This window comes from Dendrobates tinctorius, unplaced genomic scaffold, assembly GCF_039654945.1.
Source record: "Dendrobates tinctorius isolate UK_male_01 unplaced genomic scaffold, ASM3965494v1 ptg000293l, whole genome shotgun sequence".
Classification (NCBI taxonomy): Eukaryota; Metazoa; Chordata; class Amphibia; order Anura; family Dendrobatidae; genus Dendrobates; species Dendrobates tinctorius.
In genome coordinates, this window is record NW_027361960.1 from 24,100,658 (window position 1) to 24,123,061 (window position 22,404).

Consider the following 22,404-nt stretch of genomic DNA (forward strand, 5'->3'; position numbering starts at 1 on the left):
CAACCGCACTCTATCAGGCTCATCATAAATAAGCCCTAAGGCTTCAAAAAATGCATCCACAGACATTCTCTCAGGGGCAGAAGAGGAAAGCGAGAACGCCCAGGCTTGTGGGGACCCCCTAAGCAGGGACATCACCACCCCCACCCTCTGTTTCTCATCCCCAGAGGAGCGAGGTCTAAAAGAAAAAAAAAGCTTACAGCCCTCCTTAAATGCCCTGAACTCATCCTTGTTACCAGAAAATATATCTGGCAATTTAACCGGGGATTCAGGTGGGATTAAAATGACATCTCTATTCCCCACCTGCTGGAAGCCTGCGGAAAGTACCCCCTGAACTGAGTCCTCAACCCGCCGTTGGGACTGGGCCAGAGCTTGGTGTTCCAAACAAAGCTTCTGCAGTGACTGAGTCAAGCTTTTCACCTGCTCAGATGAAGCACACATTGGGTCCATGCTGCAGAAGTGAGGAGAGAAAAAAAATTGTAGGCCAGTTATAATGTCAAAGACACCGCACTGAACTTGCTCACTGAGCCAGTGCACGTGTCCTGAGTAAAGCGAACAGTGCTCAAAGCTACCTGTGGAGCGGGCAGCAACCGAATAAATGCACACTTCAGAGCTGCAGGACCTAAAGCACGTGACTGCTGGGGGCGTGGCCTAAACTCCACAGAGCTAGGAGCTGAAAGACAATTCCTAGCAGAGTAACTGCGAGACAAAGTTACCAAGGGGAATAGACAGTGAGAATAGTCAGGACGTAGCCAATGAGTCACACACAGAGATAGCTGTAGGGTACCAAAGGGGGCGAGCAGAGAGTAGTCAGGTCACATGCAATGAGTCATACACAGATAATAACGCAGTACAAAATCAACAGGCAAACTCACAACGGGAAACAGAATCGGGTCAGAACCATATAAACAAGCTATAGCAACAAACAGGCACACGGGGGTCAGCACACTAGGCCAATGGCAAAAGTATAACTGGCAGGGATTGAAGCTACCCAGGGGTTTATGAAGCTCTCCCAGAACCAGAAAGAGGCCACAATCATTAACCCCAAGTGTGCAGGTCAAAACCTGCACAGAGCACCAGACATTAACCCCCGGTGTGCAGTTCAAAAACCCGCACTGGGATCATGACACATTTCCTTTTGATGCCAGTATGCCCCCTCATCAAGATGAGCATGTACAACCCTGGTCTTGATGAATCGGGCCCATTATTTATAGATAAAAGATGCCTGAATGCTGCAAATGACAGACGTCATCTTTTATTTGACAGGATCCCTAAGCTGTATGTTATTGGAGATTATAGTACGCAGTGGGACACAGCATAGGTGCTGTTATTCTGCAAAACAGCAGAATGTGTGTTAATAGGGTAACAAAAACAATGGCCCCAATTCATCAAAATGTCAAGAAATCTGGAATAAAACACATTGAAAAATTGCTAATTTTTTGCACAACATGAGGTTGCTAAAAGATTTGTAGACTTTTGTTTTCTTACGACAATTCCTGCCAGATTAGTCAAAATGGGTGGAGCAGGGGTGGGATTGGGTATTACGATGCCCACTCATCTAATTTATGATGACTTGTGGAATGACATACGACAGGGATCTTACTCCAGTTCCCCTCACTGTAGTAAAATTTGTGGTGAGGTACATAGGGAAGACTCTGACGTCAGCACACCAATTTTGATGAATCAGGCCCAATGTCTGCGGTTTCCATTAATATATCAGCAGATATATTTCAGTGCCTAACAATTATATTCAAAACTTAAAATAACAGTGAAGTATGTGAAAAATACAAATTCTATTTTTAAAAAAGTTCATATATATTTCAATGTATAAAATAACTGATTACAATTGTTCACACTAATTGGTACTGCAACACAAAGTTTTTATACTTCCCATTCTATACCTAGTAAGCTATACATATTCGCGGATACATTTACAAATTTATAAGCATATTTATTTCCACTGGCTTTGCAACATTTGAAGAAGTGCTTAAAAGGTCATAATCTCACGCCATCAATTTTTAGATGATTGTCAAGAATAGGGGTCTCCAACTTCTCTTTCTTGTTTCTCATTGACCTAAAATGGAAAGTTTTGATTAATTATTTCTACTGAATAGCAATCTTTCGATAACTCATGAAAATTAGAAAATAAAGTGAATAAACTACAGGCTATATTGTACACTGTGGGCACAATTATTAGGTAATTTGTATTTTTGATGATTACTGGTACTTTTATTATTAAACAACTACAGCGCTGTTGATCAGTCAACAGTCAAAGTAATTTGAGGAAGGGGGCCATGTAATTATTGCTTCATATTTAATGCAGGGGTAGCATTTATGTACATGTAATCAAAGTACATGTATCTAAGTATGCTGGCAGTTATAACATGGCAGTTAGACCGGGCAGGAGACAGGTAAGACACATAAATATATCTCTTCCCTGTACATTTGGGCAACCCCAAATATTTACCATATGCATTTGTATAATTTATATCCTGGCCGCTGCATTTATACACATTCACCGCCCTGGTATTAACTCTCTACACTCCGTTCATATTGGCCCCTCACTCCTTTCCTCTCCTATGTATAGCACTCACGCTCTTTTCACTTTGCTAAATTGCACAGATCCATTCAGGCCCACCATTCAACATAAGAGACGGTCTCACAAATTACTTAACCATCTGCTCACTCTTTCTATCCTCCTTCTCCTAGTCGCAGGAGACATTGCTTCCAACCCTGGTCCCTCATGTTATAGAAAGTCAAACCCCCCAACTGCTACACTCATAAATCCCTCTAATCTTATTAATATTCCCTGTATACCATCTGTCTCTCAATTGTGCACTTTGGAATTCTCGCTCAGTGTGTAACAAACTCTCCTTCACTCATGACTTTTTCCTTTCTAATTCTCTTAACCTCCTGGCTCTTACTGAAACCTGGATTCAGCAGTCAGACACTACCGCTGCTGCTGCTCTTTCATATGGGGGACTACATTTCTCTCATACCCCAAGATCAGACAATAGAGCAGGTGGAGGCGTTGGTCTGCTCCTATCATCAAAATGTACCTTTCAGGTTATCCCTCAAGTACCCTCACTTGTCTTCCCTTCTTTTGAGGTCCATGCCGTCAGACTCTACACCCTCTTCTCCATGCGAGTGGCGGAGGTATATCGTCCTCCCGGCCCCTCCCATCAGTTCCTGAATCATTTTGCCACTTGGCTTCCCCATTTTCTCTCCTGTGACATCCCTACCCTCATCATGGGCGATTTCAACATCCCCATTGCTCTTCCACTCTCCCCATCTGCTACTCACCTTTTATCTCTAACCTCCTCGTTTGGCCTTTGGCAGCTTACTAATTCTCCAACGCATGAAGACGGGAACTCCCTCGACTTGGTCTTCTCTCGCCTTTGTGCAGTGGATGATTTCACAAACTCCCCTCATCCGCTCTCTGATCACAACCTTCTTTCATTCTCTATCAAGAACTGAGAGGCTGCTCAGGTCACCCCCACTGCCCATATTTATAGAAGCATACAGGCCATTAACACCCAGAAACTTATGAAGAACTTGCACGCTTCATTGGCTCTTATCTCCTCCCTTTCATGTCCTGATTCTGCATTGAAGCATTACAATGAAACACTTCAAAGTGCCCTGGATGAATTTGCTCCTCCTATACATAGAACACCACAACACAGACGGCGACAACCCTGGCACACCCTGTAAACACGTTTCCTGCAGCGGTGCTCCAGGTGCGGCGAACGTCTGTGGAGAAAATCCAACCTACCCGAAGATTTCATCCATTATAAGTTTATGCTTCGAACATACAACACTGCCCTTCACCTCTCAAAACAAATCTATTTCAACACCCTCATCACCTCACTGTCCAATAACCCTAAACGTCTCTTTGACACTTTTCATTCTCTACTCAACCCAAGAGTGCAGGCCCCTACCACGGAGCTTTTAGCTGACGATCTGGCCAATTACTTCAAAGAAAAAATTGACCAGATCCGACAGGAAATTATCTCCCAATCACCTCATACCATGCACTGTCCTCCCTCCCCCACTGCATCTAGCTCACTCTCTGTCTTTGAACCAGTCACAGAAGAAGAAGTAAGCAGGCTCCTTGCATCTTCTCGCCCAACCACTTGCACCAGTGACCCATTTCTGTCACATCTACTCCAGTCCCTTTCCCCTGCTGTCACCCCTCACTTAACTAAAATATTTAACCTCTCTCTCTCTTCTGGTATCTTTCCCTCCTCATTTAAGCATGCCATCATACATCCACTACTTAAAAAAACATCCCTCGACCAAAACTGTGCCGCTAACTATAGACCTGTTTCTAATCTTCCCTTCATCTCTAAACTCCTGGAACGCCTGGTCCACTCCCGTCTTATCCGCTATCTCTCAGAAAACTCTCTTCTCGACCCTCTCCAATCCGGTTTCCGCTCTTTACATTCTACTGAAACTGCCCTCACTAAAGTCTCTAATGATCTACTAACAGCTAAATCTAATGGTCACTACTCCATGCTAATTCTCTTGGATCTCTCTGCAGCATTCGACACTGTGGATCATCAGCTCCTCCTCACTATGCTCCGTTCCATTGGCCTCAAGGACACCGTTCTCTCCTGGTTCTCCTATCTCTCTGACCGCTCCTTTACTGTATCTTCTGCTGGCTCCTCCTCCTCTCATCTTCCCCTTACTGTTGGGGTTCCTCAAGGATCAGTCCTAGGCCCCCTCCTCTTCTCTTTGTATACTGCCCCTATTGGTGAAACAATCAGTAGATTTGGTTTCCAGTACCATCTCTATGCTGACGACACCCAATTATACGCTTCTTCTCCTGACATCACGCCAGCCTTTCTAGAAAACACCGGCAATTGTCTAAATTCTGTGTCTAACATCATGTCCTCACTATATCTGAAACTGAACCTGTCAAAGACTGAACTCCTTGTGTTTCCTCCGGCTACTAATGTACCTATACCCGACATTGCCATTTCCGTGTGTGGTTCTACTATTACTCCCCAGCAACATGCCCGCTGTCTTGGGGTCATACTTGACTCTGAGCTTTCCTTTGTCCCCCACATCCGATCACTGGCTCGCTCTTGTTATCTGCACCTCAAAAACAATTCTAGAATTCGACCTTTTCTTACTTTTGACTCTGCAAAAACTTTTACTGTTTCTCTTATTCATTCTCGTCTCAACTATTGTAACTCCCTTCTAATCGGTCTCCCTCTTACCAAACTCTCCCCCCTCCAATCTGTCTTGAATGCAGCTGCCAGGATCATATTCCTCGTCAATCGTTACACCGATGCCTCTACCTTGGGCCAGTCATTACACTGGCTACCCATCCACTCCAGAATCCAGTACAAACTTATTACCCTCACCCACAAAGCCCTCGATGGCTCAGCACCACCCTACATCTCCTCCCTTGTTTCAGTATACCATCCTACCCGCGCCCTCCGTTCTGCTGATGACCTGAGGTTAGCATCCTCAATAATCAGAACCTCCCACTCCCGTCTTCAAGAGTATACACGTGCTGCGCCAATTCTTTGGAATGCACTTCCCAGGTCAAAACGATTAGTCCCCAATCCCCACAATTTTAAGCGTGCCCTGAAAACGCATTTATTCAGACTGGCCTATCACCTCAACATATTAACCTAATCTATCCCTGTGTGGCACAGCCAAAAGTTTTTTTTTACCATAACCAGGTTCCCCGCATCATGTTCCCACATGCTTTATGCATCCATTAGCCCTCTGCATCCGTACTATTACACACTTAACATTATGGCTGGTCCATACAATCAGGGCAACTGTTACCACCCACCTTTCGTGTCTCCCCTTTTTTCCTCATAGATTGTAAGCTTGCGAGCAGGGCCCTCATTCCTCTTGGTATCTATGATCTATGTGATTATTGTTATGCTGTAATGTATATTGTCTGTACAAGTCCCCTCTGAAATGTAAAGTGCTGTGGAATATGTCAGCGCTATAGAAATAAAATGTATTATTATTATTATTATAATACCTTTACTGGTTAGCCAAAGAGTGGAGGACTTCTGTGCATGCAACGTAGCTTTGTCCTGCATAAAAATCATGGTTTTCTTAAAAGATGCAGACATTTTCCTGTACCACTGCTTGAAAAATGTGTCTTCTAAAAATTGGCAATAGGTTTAGGAGTTGAGTTTGAGTCAATCTTCAACCTCAAAAGGTTCAACTAGTTCATCTTTAATAATACCAGCTCATAGGAGTACCCCACCTCCACCTTGCTGGTGTCTGAGTTGAAGTGGAGGTTTGTGCATGTTATCTATCCAGCCACGGGTCTGACCATCTGGTCTGTCATTCTATTCTCATCAATCCATAAAACTTCTGGAAAATTTCTCAAATTTCTAATATTGTTCAAATATTTCTTGACCAAGTCTTGATGTTTCCACTTCTGTCTCTTGTTCACTGGTGGTCGGGTTTCAGGCTGCCCTAACTTGGCCATGTCTCTGAGCACTGAACGCCTTGTACTTCTTGGGCTCTCCAAGGAGGTTGTTGTTCTGGGATGTGACAGCACTGGAGGATAATGGGTTCCTAGTCACTTCTTGTTTAACTTGTTTAATTCTTCTCAAATCTTTGATAGTTAATATGCGTCTTTTTTTCTCAACTTTTTTTTGCAACTATTTCTACTATTTGCAACAAAACTATTGATGGCTCTGTGGTCATCCCCCAATATCATAGCAGTGGGGTATGTCAATTCCCTTGACTTCTTAAAGAAGTAGACAGAGGAACCATTTCTATTTAAATTCCAGCTGTTTATTGCAGTCCTAATAAACATCGTCACAGGAAACTCAAATACAGCCCATGTCCGACTCAAAGTACAGCATAAAGCTTAAAGTCCATACAATAGCGCTGGTTAGCTCACCTGGCTTAGAGACCAGCTATCTAGTCCTTTAGCAAAGGTATTCAATCTAAGAGTTCTGGATGCCTCAATATACACAGCCTGAGTGAGACAAACCGTTCTCAATTTACAAAGTGAGAAAACTTGGAGGGGGCACCAATGACATGAGCGGGGATCCAACCTGACCTATAAACAAGACATACCAATAAAGTGAAAAAGTATAGGTCATACGAGGGGATCACCCGACACAGGATTTGGCAAAAACATAAATCTTTATTTGGACACAGATAACAGAGTTTTAAAAACATTAAAAATCGTCACTCATGTGACATCCACAAACAAAGGCTCATAATAGAGCCACACCTCCCTGGCTATACACTCCTAATGAAACACAATATGTGGTCTAAATCAGTGTAGTATATAAATAGCACACCACATGTAATCACAATATAAATGTATAGAAAACAGTGCACTCCAAATGAATAATATACTTATAGAACAATTGTAATGAATATAAAGGCGTGAGAACAATGCCCTGGAACCTGAAATGAAATGCAATTGTAGCATGTGTGAAAAAAGGTGTATGATCATACACGGATATCCAATGTTGTGAATATCAGATGGAGCGACAAAAGCCATCACAAAATCCGTGACCACAATAATGCTCCTATAACCGCCCCAACAACATCATGCTAGGCATGCATAATAAAGTACAGGGGAGCTGATAACCCTCTGTACAAAACCAAAATACAGCCCCCAGTAAACCTGTATGGTAAACAGGGCCATACAATGCAACCAATCATCTGCATCACCAATTGGAGTAACACAAACACAAGATGTAATAAACACCTATGTCATCCATGAATAGAACCTATGGCTTAATGCACAGGCGTCATATAGAAACAGGAGTGCACCCAAGGCGGCCTGAGACCCGACGCGTTGCGCCATGCTCGGTGGCTTCGTCAGGGGTACTACAAGCCCATCACCTGTGTCCTTAAATGCATTTAGGTAATTGCTGATAAAACACAGCTGAGTACAAGCTTACCAAGGAAGCGGCGGTAGACGAACACCATGTGTGTTCCATTGCGGCGCAGGCAGCTCGGAATGTAGAGATGACATCATCTAGTGCGCCGGCGCCAGCGTCCGTAACCCGGAAGTGTTTTGGGTGTGCAGTGGAAAAGGTCACAATCATAGAGCGATACTGCGCCTGCGCAAGGCTGTAAATAGTATCGACAGAACAGTAAACGGACGCAACCATCATTATACCACTCAGAGCCATGCCACGATTACATCTAGCTGCTAAATAAAACTTACATCAGTAGTGTTGGCACCATATTTAGGATAACACTTATTAGTAGAAGGCTACGCATATTGTAGAATGTTGTTTGTTGGGAATTATATCGCAAAAAGGGCCAGGATACAAAACCACCACAAACAGCTAAATAATGTGAACAGCAACAAAGATTCAATTTTAAATTAAGACCTTGCATAAATATGGATATGAGACATAAAGAATGAGGCAGCACTCATCCATTTAAGACTGTAAATATGTGCAGAGCCATCTAATATTGGCCTAGACGGTAGCAACCCACTGCATGTATGTATAAAAAATGATGATTCCACAAACAAAGGCAGCACGCATGCCAGAACATATATCCGCAAGGCAGTAAATAGTATACTAAATTTACATGAACCATTAAACTTGAAAATGATCATAATGATGACCCTAGTGAGGAACCATATCCTATCAAGATTTCTAAAAACTATGGCCTAACTCAATTATCTGTAAATTCTATCTCTAAAAGCATCACCACATAGTATATGAATGAATAGCGTCACACACAGAGTCCATCAAAGAGATGCCATGTGCTGACTGACAAGCGACTCAGTAGGTCACTGTTCAATCAACACACTACCAATCTCAGATAACCTCCGCATACCCCCCCAAAAAAAATTAAGTCTTTCAAAATAGACTGATTTTTATTATAATTGTAGTAATGCTTATTGTCTTGCAGTAATCTAAATAAACAATATACTCTTGTCATACATAGGAAATGATCAAGTTGTAAAGACCAAAAGGTCGACTAAAGCAAAACAATTGATCAAGCCACCAACATAAGTATATTGTAATAGCTCGAATGGCGATAGAGATCAATCAATCAAACGTTACCGTTAGTGGATAGTCCAAATTGTCGACCTAAGGTTTATTAATTAATATACCGGACACCATATAATAAACATTACTGTCCAGATATTAGCTAAGTGTATTTGTCATAAGACTCATAGCCCTTTTAAGAATCTTAGACATCAAACATCCGAACAATGGGGGTGTGTTGGCAGATACCAGTTAGATAATCACAAACATGGTGTGCTATTTATATACACAAAGTACGGTATATGAAGGCAAACTACCAAAGGCCCAAAAACAAGTGACACAAAACTATCCAAGTCGTGGCTAGAAAACAGCAGCGCCATCCCTCGCTCAAACAGTGACTAAGTCCCGCTTTAGATTAATTAAATTTCAGACGAAACCTGGAAGGACTAAAAAATGCCTGGGCCTTACAAATACAATTTCAATCAAGATTGTTTATAGAATCCAGTAAATAATAAGTCCTCGTTGAGGGCAGACGGCATCAGGCTGTTGAGATTAAAAATCCACTTTGATTCACGCCTGAGTAATTCAAGAGTAATGTCACCCCCTCTAATGTCCGGCTGGATTATCTCTAGTCCCATGATCTTGGTGCCATTCCATTGGGAACTGTGTGTCGTCAAATAATGTGAGGCAACAGTGGTCAATGTTTTCCCTTTCTCCATATCCTTCTTCGCCGTCGTAATGCAAGAGAAGTGATGCTGGATCCTTTTCCTTTGCTCTTGTGTTGTTTGTCCAACATAGATTTTCAAACACGGACAGATCAAAGCATATACAACATTCCGAGATTTACAATTAACATAACACTGGGTGGTAATCTGGAATGGGAAAGAAGGCAGAGTAAGAGTGTTGGCACACACAGTAAACGAACAAATGTTACAGTTACCACAGGGAATGGTGCCTATTAAACGCATGCCTCTGTTAAGCCTAGTGACTGGACGTCTAAAATGACTATGGCTCTAACAGTCATTTAAATTTTTGGCCCTTCTCGCCACCAAATTCGGTCGTACAGAAATATGGGGTTTCAATCTAGGCTCACTTAAAATCATGCCCCAATGTTTAGATAGAATACCCCTAATATCCTGCCACTGGTTGTTGAATGTGGTGATAACCCCAAGCGATCTAGGGGACCCCTAACGCGAGTCTCAAGTAGACTGTCTCTGTCCACATCCCTGGCGGCCCTAAAAGCCCGCGAGATTACCTTTCTGGGATAGCCTCTCCTTTTATATCTTGTAGTCAAATCCTGTGCATGCAATAAGAACTCTTCCTGTGTGCTGCAATTCCTCTTCACTCGATAAAATTGGCCCTTCGGAATACCATTCCTGAGGTGCTGAGGGTGAAAGCTCGAAAAATGCAGCAAACTATTGGTGGCGGTGGGCTTACGGAACAGAGAAGTGGAAATAACAGAATCCTTAGATCGAAGTTTCAAATCCAAGAATTCGACCTCTGTTTGTGAAATGTGCGAGGTTAAACGTATATTCCACGGATTATTATTAAGTGATTCCACAAACAATTGGCATTCATCCAGGGTGCCTGTCCAGAGAAATAGAATATCGTCAATATAGCGATACCATTTGATGACATATTTGGAAAAAGCCTCCAGACAGTACACCCGAGTAAGCTCCCACCACCCAAAAAAACAAATTTGCGTAAGCGGGCGCACACCGTGCGCCCATAGCGGTCCCAGTCACTTGTATTGTGAGTTCATTTTCCCCTTCATTACTGAGGCCCGAGGAACTCCCTCTTCTGGTAAAGAAAGGTAGTGAGCCTGATTATCAAACACCTGAGGCTGATGATGATGACTGGCTGAGTGGAGTTTCTGACTGGATATAAGGCTGCCGAAGCCCTTCTGCCCTGCGGGTGATTTTCTCTGTGGGATCCTTGGAGACCAGTCTGAATTCCTGCTCCTGTAAAGCTAAGTTTGCTGTTTGGCCTTTTGCTTTGGTGCTTTGACTTTGTTTTTCTGGATTTCTGCCATTCCCTGCTGGGGTGTGCTGAATTCATTTAGCTCTGTCTTCTGAAAATACCTGAGTGCTGATTTAGTTTTTGAAGCCTAGCTGCTTCAGGGCCTTTTTCTTATCAGCTTGTTGGCTTTTGTCTTTGATAGGGTTTTGGCAGATTGCAGACAGCAGCCTTCCTGTCCTTTCCTATCTAGGTAGTTTTGGGCCCCGTCTTTGCTCAGTCTATCTTTCTGTCTGTGTTAGTATTTTCATCTTGCTTCACCGTCATTATATGTTGGGGGCTGCCTATTGCTATGGGGTCTGCTCTGGGGCAGTTTAGATTTCCCCTTTCTTTCTTTAGGCCTATGTAATTCTCCGGCTGTGATCGAGGGGTCTAGGGCATCGTAGGAACCCCCCACGGCTACTGCTAGTTGTGTTGATAGGTTCAGGGGTCTGCAATCTGATAGTTGCCAACTTCTCTGGTTTTCTGGACTTAGCTTGTATTTCTGCTTTTGCCTCCTACGGTGACTCATTCATAACAGAATCACCCGCCATACCGCAGATTCTAGGGTACTCAATAGCAGGAAAGAATTGTAAAAAAAAAAAAAGTGTGTATATTTTTTCCTCTATATCTCTGAGGCCGTAGGGGGAATTTTTTTTTTTCTCTCAATGGAGATAAAGCAATTGTCTGATCGTGTGGAGCAGCTCTCTGTGGAAGTGCGGGGAATTTCCGCCTACCTTGCTCATTCACATGCTGCTGAACCAAAGATTCCTACACCTGATGTATTTTTTGGGGATCGGTCTAAATTTTTGAATTTCAAAAATAATTGTAAATTATTTTTTGCCTTGAAGCCTAACTCGTCAGGGAGCTCGGCCCAGCAGGTTAAAATTGTCATCTCTTTGCTGCGTGGCGATCCCCAGGATTGGGCGTTTTCTTTGAAACCAGATGATCCTATTCTGACTAATGTGAACGCATTCTTTCAAGCTTTGGGGTTGTTGTATGACGAACCTAATGCCATTGATCAGGCTGAAAAGACCCTGCTGGCATTGAGCCAGGGTCGTGATTCTGCAGAATTGTACTGTCAAAAATTCCGAAAGTGGGCAGTACTTACTACCTGGAATGATAATGCCTTGGCTGCTCTCTTTCGGAAGGGGTTGTCAGAAGCCGTAAAAGATACTATGGTGGAATTTCCTGTTCCCTCTGGTCTTGACGATTCTATGTCATTAGCCATTCAGGTTGATCGGCGTTTGCGCAAACGCAAAGCTGCACGAGAGGTGTTGCCACCTGTTGAACAAATGTCTGAACCTATGCAATGTGATAGAGTTTTTTCCAGAGAGCAGCGTCAGGAGTTCAGAAGGCGTAAAAAGTTGTGTTTTTTCTGTGGAGATGCCTCGCATATTATTTCTGTCTGTCCTAAACGAGAGAAACGCTTTGCACACACGTTTTCTGTTGGGGGTGTTCAACCTAAGTTTCTTCTGGCTATTACTCTGATCTGCTCCCTGTCCACATTTTCCGCCAAGGCTTTTGTGGATTCGGGAGCAGCCCTAAACCTAATGGACTTGGATTTTGCTAAACGTTGTGGATTTCCGATGACACCTCTGCAGACGTCTATCCCTTTGAGGGGGATTGATGCTACTCCTTTGGCTAAAAATAAACCCCAGTTTTGGACCCAGGTGGTAATGCGGGTCGCCCCAGACCATCAAGAAAATTGCAGATTTTTGGTGTTGCATAATCTGCATGATACTATTGTTCTGGGGTTTCCCTGGTTACAGATTCATAATCCAGTTTTGGATTGGAAATCTGTGTCTGTGGTGAGTTGTGGTTGTCGGTGTGCCTTTAGTGAGGCTCCGGTGTTTTCCACCTCTCCTCAGTCGCATGATGTTCCTGATTATTTGGCGGACTTTTATGATGTATTTAGTGAGAATGAGTCTGCGTCTCTGCCTCCTCATAGGAGTTATGACTGTGCAATTGAACTGAGCCCGGGGTGTAAATTTCCCAAGGGTCGGCTCTTCAATTTATCTGTACCCGAGCACGAGGCTATGCGATCCTATATTAAGGAGGCTTTGGAGAAGGGTCATATTAGACCATCCTCGCCACCCTTAGGTGCCGGGTTTTTTTTGTAGCCAAAAAGGATGGATCATTAAGACCTTGTATTGATTATCGTGCCCTCAACAAAATTACTGTTAAATATCAGTATCCGTTACCCCTGATTTCTGATCTATTCTCCAGAGTTAAAGGTGCTTGCTGGTTTACCAAGCTTGACCTCAGGGGGGCGTATAATCTTATTCGCATTAAGCATGGGGATGAATGGAAGACGGCGTTTAATACTCCGGAGGGACATTTTGAGTACCTGGTGATGCCTTTTGGGCTCACTAATGCCCCTTCTGTCTTCCAGTGCTTCATGAACGATATTTTCCGAGATTTTGTCGATAAATTCTTGATTATCTATCTGGATGATATTTTGATCTTCTCCAAGGATTGGGATTCTCATGTGGAACATATTCGGACTGTGTTCCGGATCTTGAGGGAGAATTCCCTGTATATCAAAGGATCTAAATGCCTTTTTGGAGTACAGAGGATTTCTTTTTTGGGATTTATTTTGTCCCCGTCAACTATTGAAATGGACCCGGCCAAGGTACAGGCCATTCACGATTGGGTTCAGCCCACTTCTTTGAAGGCCCTCCAGAAGTTTTTGGGTTTTGCTAATTTTTATCGGAAATTTATAGCAAAATTTTCTAGTATTGCCAAGCCATTGACTGATTTGACTAAAAAGGGTGCTGATGTGTTAAATTGGTCTCCGGAGGCTGTTTCTTCCTTTCAGGAGCTGAAGCGAAGATTCACCTCCGCCCCGGTTTTGCGGCAACCTGATGTCTCACTTCCATTCCAGGTAGAGGTGGATGCTTCTGAGATTGGTGCAGGAGCTGTTTTGTCCCAAAAGGATCCTGTAACATCTAAAATGCATCCCTGTGCTTTCTTTTCCCGAAAGTTCTCTCCATCTGAACGTAACTATGATGTGGGGAATAGGGAACTGTTGGCCATGAAATGGGCATTTGAGGAGTGGAGACATTGGTTGGAGGGAGCTAAGCATCAAGTCGTGGTCCTCACTGACCACAAGAATTTGATTTACCTAGAGTCGACTAAGCGTCTTGAACCCTAGACAGGCTAGGTGGGCCTTGTTTTTTACACGTTTTGATTTTGTGGTTTCTTTTCTTCCTGGAACAAAGAATGTCAAGGCAGACGCCCTCTCTAGGAGCTTCTTTGCTGATTCTCCTGTGGTGACCAAGCCTGCTACCATCTTAGGTGAAGGGGTAGTTCTTTCTGCCATCTCGCCCGATTTGAGACGTGCTCTGGAAGAGTTCCAGGAGGACAAACCTGAGCGTTGTCCCAGTGGAAAGTTGTATGTTCCTGACCAGTGGAAGAAGAGAGTGATGTCTGAAGTTCATTGCTTTGCTTTGGCTGGTCATCCAGGTATTTTTGGTACTAGAGATCTGGTGAGTCGGTTTTTTTGGTGGTCCTCCTTGTCTCGTAATGTCAGGAATTTTGTGCAGTCCTGTGGGACGTGCTCCCGGTCTAAATCGTGTTCTCGCTCTAGTGGGTTGTTGATGCCTTTGCCTGTCCCCAAGAGGCCATGGACCGATATTTCAATGGATTTCATCTCTGATATGCCTGCCTCTCAGAGGATGACTGTTATTTGGGTGATTTGTGATAGGTTCTCTAAGATGGTTCATCTTGTACCACTCCCTAAGTTGCCGTCTTCCTCTGAGTTGGTGCCCCTGTTTTTACAACAGGTGGTTCGTTTGCACGGGATTCCTGAGAACATTGTATCTGACAGAGGAGTCCAGTTTGTGTCTAGATTTTGGAGAACTTTCTGTTCCAGGCTGGGAATTCAGTTGTCCTTCTCCTCTGCTTTTCACCCTCAGACCAATGGGCAGACAGAGAGAACAAACCAGACCTTGGAGTCATATTTGAGATGTTTTATTTCTGCTGATCAGGATGATTGGGTTTCATTTTTGCCCTTGGCCGAATTTGCTTTAAATAATAGAGCTAGTTCTGCCACTTTGATGTCACCTTTTTTTTGTAACTTTGGGTTTCATCCTCGATTTTCTTCAGGGCAGGTGGAGCCCTCTGCCTGCCCAGGTGTTGACACTGTGGTGGAGAGAATGCACCAGATCTGGGACCAAGTGGTGGATAAGTTATCTCTCTCCCAGGAAAAGGCCCAGCGGTTTTCCAACCGACATAGGACCATTGGTCCCCAGTTTAAGGTTGGTGATATGGTGTGGTTATCATCAAAAAATATTGCTATGAAGGTGGCTTCTCCTAAGTTTAAGCCTAGATTTATTGGACCTTACAAGATTGTGGAGATTATTAATCTGGTCTATTTTCGTTTGGCTCTTCCTGTCACATTTAAAATCCATAATGTGTTCCATAAATCTTTGCTGAAGAGGTTTGTTGAACCTGTTGTTCCGGGAGTGGCACCTCCAGACCGTGTATTGGTTGAAGGTAACATGGAATATGAGGTAGAGAAAGTACTGGATTCCCGTCTGGCTAGACGGAGACTCCAGTATTTGGTTAAGTGGAAGGGTTATGATCAGGAGGATAATTCCTGGGTCTCTGCCTCTGATATTCATGCCAAAAGATTGGTGCGTGCCTTTCATCGGGCTCACCCTGATCGCCCTGGTGGCGTAGTTGAGGGTTCGGTGACCCCTCCTCAAGGGGGAGGTACTGTTGTGAGTTCATTTTCCCCTTCATTACTGTGGCCCGAGGAACTCCCTCTTCTGGTAAAGAAAGGTAGTGAGCCTGATTATCAAACACCTGAGGCTGATGATGATGACTGGCTGAGTGGAGTTTCTGACTGGATATAAGGCTGCCGACGCCCTTCTGCCCTGCGGGTGATTTTCTCTGTGGGATCCTTGGAGACCAGTCTGAATTCCTGCTCCTGTAAAGCTAAGTTTGCTGCTTGGCCTTTTGCTTTGGTGCTTTGACTTTGTTTTGCTTTGTTTTTCTGGATTTCTGCCATTCCCTGCTGGGGTGTGCTGAATTCATTTAGCTCTGTCTTCTGAAAATACCTGAGTGCTGATTTAGTTTTTGAAGCCTAGCTGCTTCAGGGTCTTTTTCTTATCAGCTTGTTGGCTTTTGTCTTTGATAGGGTTTTGGCAGATTGCAGACAGCAGCCTTCCTGTCCTTTCCTATCTAGGTAGTTTTGGGCCCCGTCTTTGCTCAGTCTATCTTTCTGTCTGTGTTAGTATTTTCATTTTGCTTCACCGTCATTATATGTTGGGGGCTGCCTATTGCTTTGGGGTCTGCTCTGGGGCAGTTTAGATTTCCCCTTTCTTTCTTTAGGCCTATGTAATTCTCCGGCTGTGATCGAGGGGTCTAGGGCATCGTAGGAACCCCCCACGGCTACTGCTAGTTGTGTTGATAGGTTCAGGGGTCTGCAATCTGATAGTTGCCAACTTCTCTGGTTTTCTGGACTTAGCTTGTATTTCTGCTTTTGCCTCCTACGGTGACTCATTCATAACACACTTGCCTGTAATATGTGCGATCAAAAATGAAATGATTCTTATCCAATATGAAATGTAATAATTCCAATAAGAATGAATCATGTTTCCTGTCGCCTGTTGTATTAAGATCCAAGTAGTAAGAGACAGCCTGTAAGCCCAGGTCATGTTGTATACACGTGTAAAGGGACTCAACGTCCAGAGTAACAAGCCAGACACCAGAAGGGACCTGAAGAACACGTAATTGTTGGATCAGAAAGGTGGAATCTCTTACGAACGACCTAACAGAGGAAACCAGAGGTTGTAAAAAAATAATCCACATAAATACACGGTCGTTCCAACAAACTCCCTATCCCCGACACAATAGGTCTGCCGGGAGGTACCGGTAATGATTTGTGGATCTTAGGGATCATGTAGAATGTAGGTATCCTTGGATGTTGACAAGTCAAAAATTCTTTCTCACGTTTGTTGATGATATTATTGAGGAATGCTGAATCCAACAAACGGTCCAATTTGTCTTTAAATACACGAGAAGGGTCTGAGGGTAAAATTTGATAACAATTTGAATCCATTAGTTGCCGTTTTGCTTCACGAACATAAAGCTCTACTGGCCAAATAACCAAATTGCCCCCTTTATCAGCTTCCCGTATAACAAAGTCCCGATTAGACCCCAATCTTTTGATTACAGCCTGTTCCTGTATACTCAAGTTTCTATCTCTATTTCTGTCTACTCGCAAGGACTTAATGTCGCGACAAACAGTATTGAAAAAACTTTGTACCGTGGGGAACAGTGAGAAAGAAGGGGTAGCCTGGGACGGCAACCTACCAGTAAATTTTCTTCTGGAAGTATGGCCACTTTCATTCTCCTCCAGTAAATCAAGCAAATCCCTAAAGACTTGTCTCTCCAGTACTGGTAGGTCATCAATAACGGACGGTTGATGGTATAACAGCTTAAAAGTAAGCTGACGGCAAAAAAGGTAGACATCTTTAATCACAGTGAATTTGTCCAAACAATTGGTTGGACAAAAGGAAAGACCTTTTTCCAATACAGCGACCTCCAGATCTGTTAATATATAGGACGAAAGATTAATAATTTGAAGCTTACCTATATCCTGAGAAGTAACAGCATTGGAATCACACATGGGAATTAGCGTCTCCGATTCTGGCGTGTCACCTGTTTGTTCTTGGGAGACCAAATTCTGTAATTCCGGGTACGCTTCTTTAGGATTGTGTCTCTTTCGTGGGCCCCTCCGTTGCGCCTTCGATATCGCTTTGTTCGGACGATAAAAAATCACTTGATAGTGATTCATTAACAGATGCCATATTCGTGCTCGTGCCATGTTTTCTATCCGTTGACAAATTTGAGCCACCAATTCTTCTGTTACCCTTATGACTCCATCTGTAAGCCTTGCCACCACTATAGTCAGCTTGATCTCTTTTAAATTTTGATCTCTTTCTTTCAATAACCTCCTTTTCAAATTTGTCTATAGTGGATTTCAGTTGTATCTGAAAAGGTTTCACTAGCGATTTTTTATCAAATTTCTCAATTTTGGCTTCGGCAATTTTAATCTTCTCCTTAATATTAATAAGATTGCCTTGGTCATGTTCCACAAGCATATCAAATAGTATATTGGAACAACGTAATAAACCGCATTCCCAGCTTTTCCGAAATTCGTCATCAGCCTCCCATGCGGGAAAGATCTGTACTCTAAGTCCCCTGGGAACCAGTCCTGATTTTTTATATTCACCCAGAGTCTGAATATTCCACCATGTCTTGGTGAGTGACTTATGTAAGCCCACCAGGTCTCTAGAAATGCTCTGGAAATCATCATCACCTGTATTACCACTGGTTAATGCGACAGGACCAACATCAAAAAGACCACCAACATGGCTCTGCCATGCAGCTTCCCTAGCTGCCAAATCCATAGCTAATGCCAAAATTATGTGCCCCCTCCAAGTTTTCTCGTTTCAGTTTGTACTGTGGTTGCTTTATCTTCCACATTTCTGGGTGTTGGCACATGACTGTTTATTTCATACCATTTATATTCAATTGTATTGGTATACATAATTTTGGCATTAGCTATGGATTTGGCAGCTAGGGAAGCTGCATGGCAGAGCCATGTTGGTGGTCTTTTTGATGTTGGTCCTGTCGCATTAACCAGTGGTAATACAGGTGATGATGATTTCCAGAGCATTTCTAGAGACCTAATGGGCTTACATAAGTCACTCACCAAGACATGATGGAATATTCAGACTCTGGGTGAATATAAAAAATCAGGACTGGTTCCCAGGGGACTTAGAGTACAGATCTTTCCCGCATGGGAGGCTGATGACGAATTTCGGAAAAGCTGGGAATGCGGTTTATTACGTTGTTCCAATATACTAATTGATATGCTTGTGGAACATGACCAAGGCAATCTTATTAATATTAAGGAGAAGATTAAAATTGCCGAAGCCAAAATTGAGAAATTTGATAAAAAAATCGCCAGTGGAACCTTTTCAGATACAACTGAAATCCACTATAGACAAACTTGAAAAGGAGGTTATTGAAAGAAAGAGATCAAAATTTAAAAGAGATCAAGCTGACTATAGTGGTGGCAAGGCTTACAGATGGAGTCATAAGGGTAACAGAAGAATTGGTGGCTCAAATTTGTCAACGGATAGAAAACATGGCACGAGCACGAATATGGCATCTGTTAATGAATCACTATCAAGTGATTTTTTATCGTCCGAACAAAGCGATATCGAAGGCGCAACGGAGGGGCCGACGAAAGAGACACAATCCTAAAGAAGCGTACCCGGAATTAGAGAATTTGGTCTCCCAAGAACAAACGGGTGACACGCCAGAATCGGAGACGCTAATTCCCATGTGTGATTCCAATGCTGTTACTTCTCAGGATATAGGTAAGCTTCAAATTATTAATCTTTCGTCCTATATATTAACAGATCTGGAGGTCGCTGTATTGGAAAAAGGTCTTTCCTTTTGTCCAACCAATTGTTTGGACAAATTCACTGTGATTAAAGATGTCTACCTTTTTTGCCGTCAGCTTACTTTTAAGCTGTTATACCATCAACCGTCCGTTATTGATGACCTACCAGTACTGGAGAGACAAGTCTTTAGGGATTTGCTTGATTTACTGGAGGAGAATGAAAGTGGCCATACTTCCAGAAGAAAATTTACTGGTAGGTTGCCGTCCCAGGCTACTCCTTCTTTCTCACTGTTCCCCACGGTACAAAGTTTTTTCAATACTGTTTGTCGCGACATTAAGTCCTTGCGAGTAGACAGAAATAGAGATAGAAACTTGAGTATACAGGAACAGGCTGTAATCAAAAGATTGGGGTCTAATCGGGACTTTGTTATACGGGAAGCTGATAAAGGGGGCAATTTGGTTATTTGGCCAGTAGAGCTTTATGTTCGTGAAGCAAAACAGCAACTAATGGATTCAAATTGTTATCAAATTTTACCCTCAGACCCTTCTCGTGTATATAAAGACAAATTGGACCGTTTGTTGGATTCAGCATTCCTCAATAATATCATCAACAAACGTGAGAAAGAATTTTTGACTTGTCAACATCCAAGGATACCTACATTCTACATGATCCCTAAGATCCACAAATCATTACAGGTACCTCCTGGCAGACCTATTGTGTCGGAGATAGGGAGTTTGTTGGAACGACCGTGTATTTATGTGGATTATTTTTTTACAACCTCTGGTTTCCTCTCTTAGGTCGTTCGTAAGAGATTCCACCTTTCTGATCCAACAATTACGTGTTCTTCAGGTCCCTTCTGGTGTCTGGCTTGTTACTCTGGACGTTGAGTTACACGTGTATACAACATGACCTGGGCTTACAGGCCGTCTCTTACTTCTTGGATCTTAATACAACAGGCGACAGGAAACATGATTCATTCTTATTGGAATTATTACATTTCATATTGGATAAGAATCATTTCATTTTTGATCGCACATATTACAGGCAAGTGACTGGGACCGCTATGGGCGCACGGTGTTTGCCCGCTTACGCAAATTTGTTTTTGGGGTGGTGGGAGCTTACTCGGGTATACTGTCTGGAGGCTTTTTCCAAATATGTCATCAAATGGTATCGCTATATTGACGATATTCTATTTCTCTGGACAGGCACCCTGGATGAATGCCAATTGTTTGTGGAATCACTTAATAACAATCCGTGGAATATACGTTTAACCTCGCACATTTCACAAACAGAGGTCGAATTCTTGGATTTGAAACTTCGATCTAAGGATTCTGTTATTTCCACTTCTCTGTTCCGTAAGCCCACCGCCACCAATAGTTTGCTGCATTTTTCGAGCTTTCACCCTCAGCACCTCAGGAATGGTATTCCGAAGGGCCAATTTTATCGAGTGAAGAGGAATTGCAGCACACAGGAAGAGTTCTTATTGCATGCACAGGATTTGACTACAAGATTTAAAAGGAGAGGCTATCCCAGAAAGGTAATCTTGCGGGCTTTTAGGGCCGCCAGGGATGTGGACAGAGACAGTCTACTTGAGACTCGCGTTAGGGGTCCCCCTAGATCGCTTGGGGTTATCACCACATTCAACAACCAGTGGCAGGATATTAGGGGTATTCTATCTAAACATTGGGGCATGATTTTAAGTGAGCCTAGATTGAAACCCCATATTTCTGTACGACCGAATTTGGTGGCGAGAAGGGCCAAAAAATTTAAATGACTGTTAGAGCCATAGTCATTTTAGACGTCCAGTCACTAGGCTTAACAGAGGCACGCGTTTAATAGGCACCTTTCCCTGTGGTAACTGTAACATTTGTTCGTTTACTGTGTGTGCCAACACTCTTACTCTGCCTTCTTTCCCATTCCAGATTACCACCCAGTGTTATGTTAATTGTAAATCTCGGAATGTTGTATATGCTTTGATCTGTCCGTGTTTGAAAATCTATGTTGGACAAACAACACAAGAGCAAAGGAAAAGGATCCAGCATCACTTCTCTTGCATTACGACGGCGAAGAAGGATATGGAGAAAGAGAAAACATTGACCACTGTTGCCTCACATTATTTGACGACACACAGTTCCCAATGGAATGGCACCAAGATCATGGGACTAGAGATAATCCAGCCGGACATTAGAGGGGGTGACATTACTCTTGAATTACTCAGGCGTGAATCAAAGTGGATTTTTAATCTCAACAGCCTGATGCCGTCTGCCCTCAACGAGGACTTATTATTTACTGGATTCTATAAACAATCTTGATTGAAATTGTATTTGTGAGGCCCAGGCATTTTTTAGTCCTTCCAGGTTTCGTCTGAAATTTAATTAATCTAAAGCGGGACTTAGTCACTGTTTGAGCGAGGGATGGCGCTGCTGTTTTCTAGCCACGACTTGGATAGTTTTGTGTCACTTGTTTTTGGGCCTTTGGTAGTTTGCCTTCATATACCGTACTTTGTGTATATAAATAGCACACCATGTTTGTGATTATCTAACTGGTATCTGCCAACACACCCCCATTGTTCGGATGTTTGATGTCTAAGATTCTTAAAAGGGCTATGAGTCTTATGACAAATGCACTTAGCTAATATCTGGACAGTAATGTTTATTATATGGTGTCCGGTATATCAATTAATAAACCTTAGGTCGACAATTTGGACTATCCACTAACGGTAACGTTTGATTGATTGATCTCTCTCGCCATTCGAGCTATTACAATATACTTATGTTGGTGGCTTGATCAATTGTTTTGCTTTAGTCGACCTTTTGGTCTTTACAACTTGATCATTTCCTATGTATGACAAGAGTATATTGTTTATTTTGATTACTGCAAGACAATAAGCATTACTACAATTATAATAAAAATCAGTCTATTTTGAAAGACTTGATTTTTTTGGGGGGGTATGCGGAGGTTATCTGAGATTGGTAGTGTGTTGATTGAACAGTGACCTACTGAGTCGCTTGTCAGTCAGCACATGG

General features: G+C 42.9%; 1 protein-coding gene across 1 annotated transcript in view; it reads right to left on the reverse strand.

Annotated features, from left to right (window-relative positions):
* Positions 1-1,936: 1,936 nt before the first annotated feature.
* SLC22A3 (solute carrier family 22 member 3) overlaps positions 1,937-22,404 on the reverse strand; it is a 469,228-nt gene continuing 448,760 nt past the window's right edge. Inside the window, exon 11 of the mRNA XM_073560189.1 lies at positions 1,937-2,071. Coding sequence (XP_073416290.1) covers positions 1,993-2,071 — 79 coding nt within the window. The 3' untranslated portion in view covers positions 1,937-1,992. The remainder of the gene's footprint in view (positions 2,072-22,404) is intronic.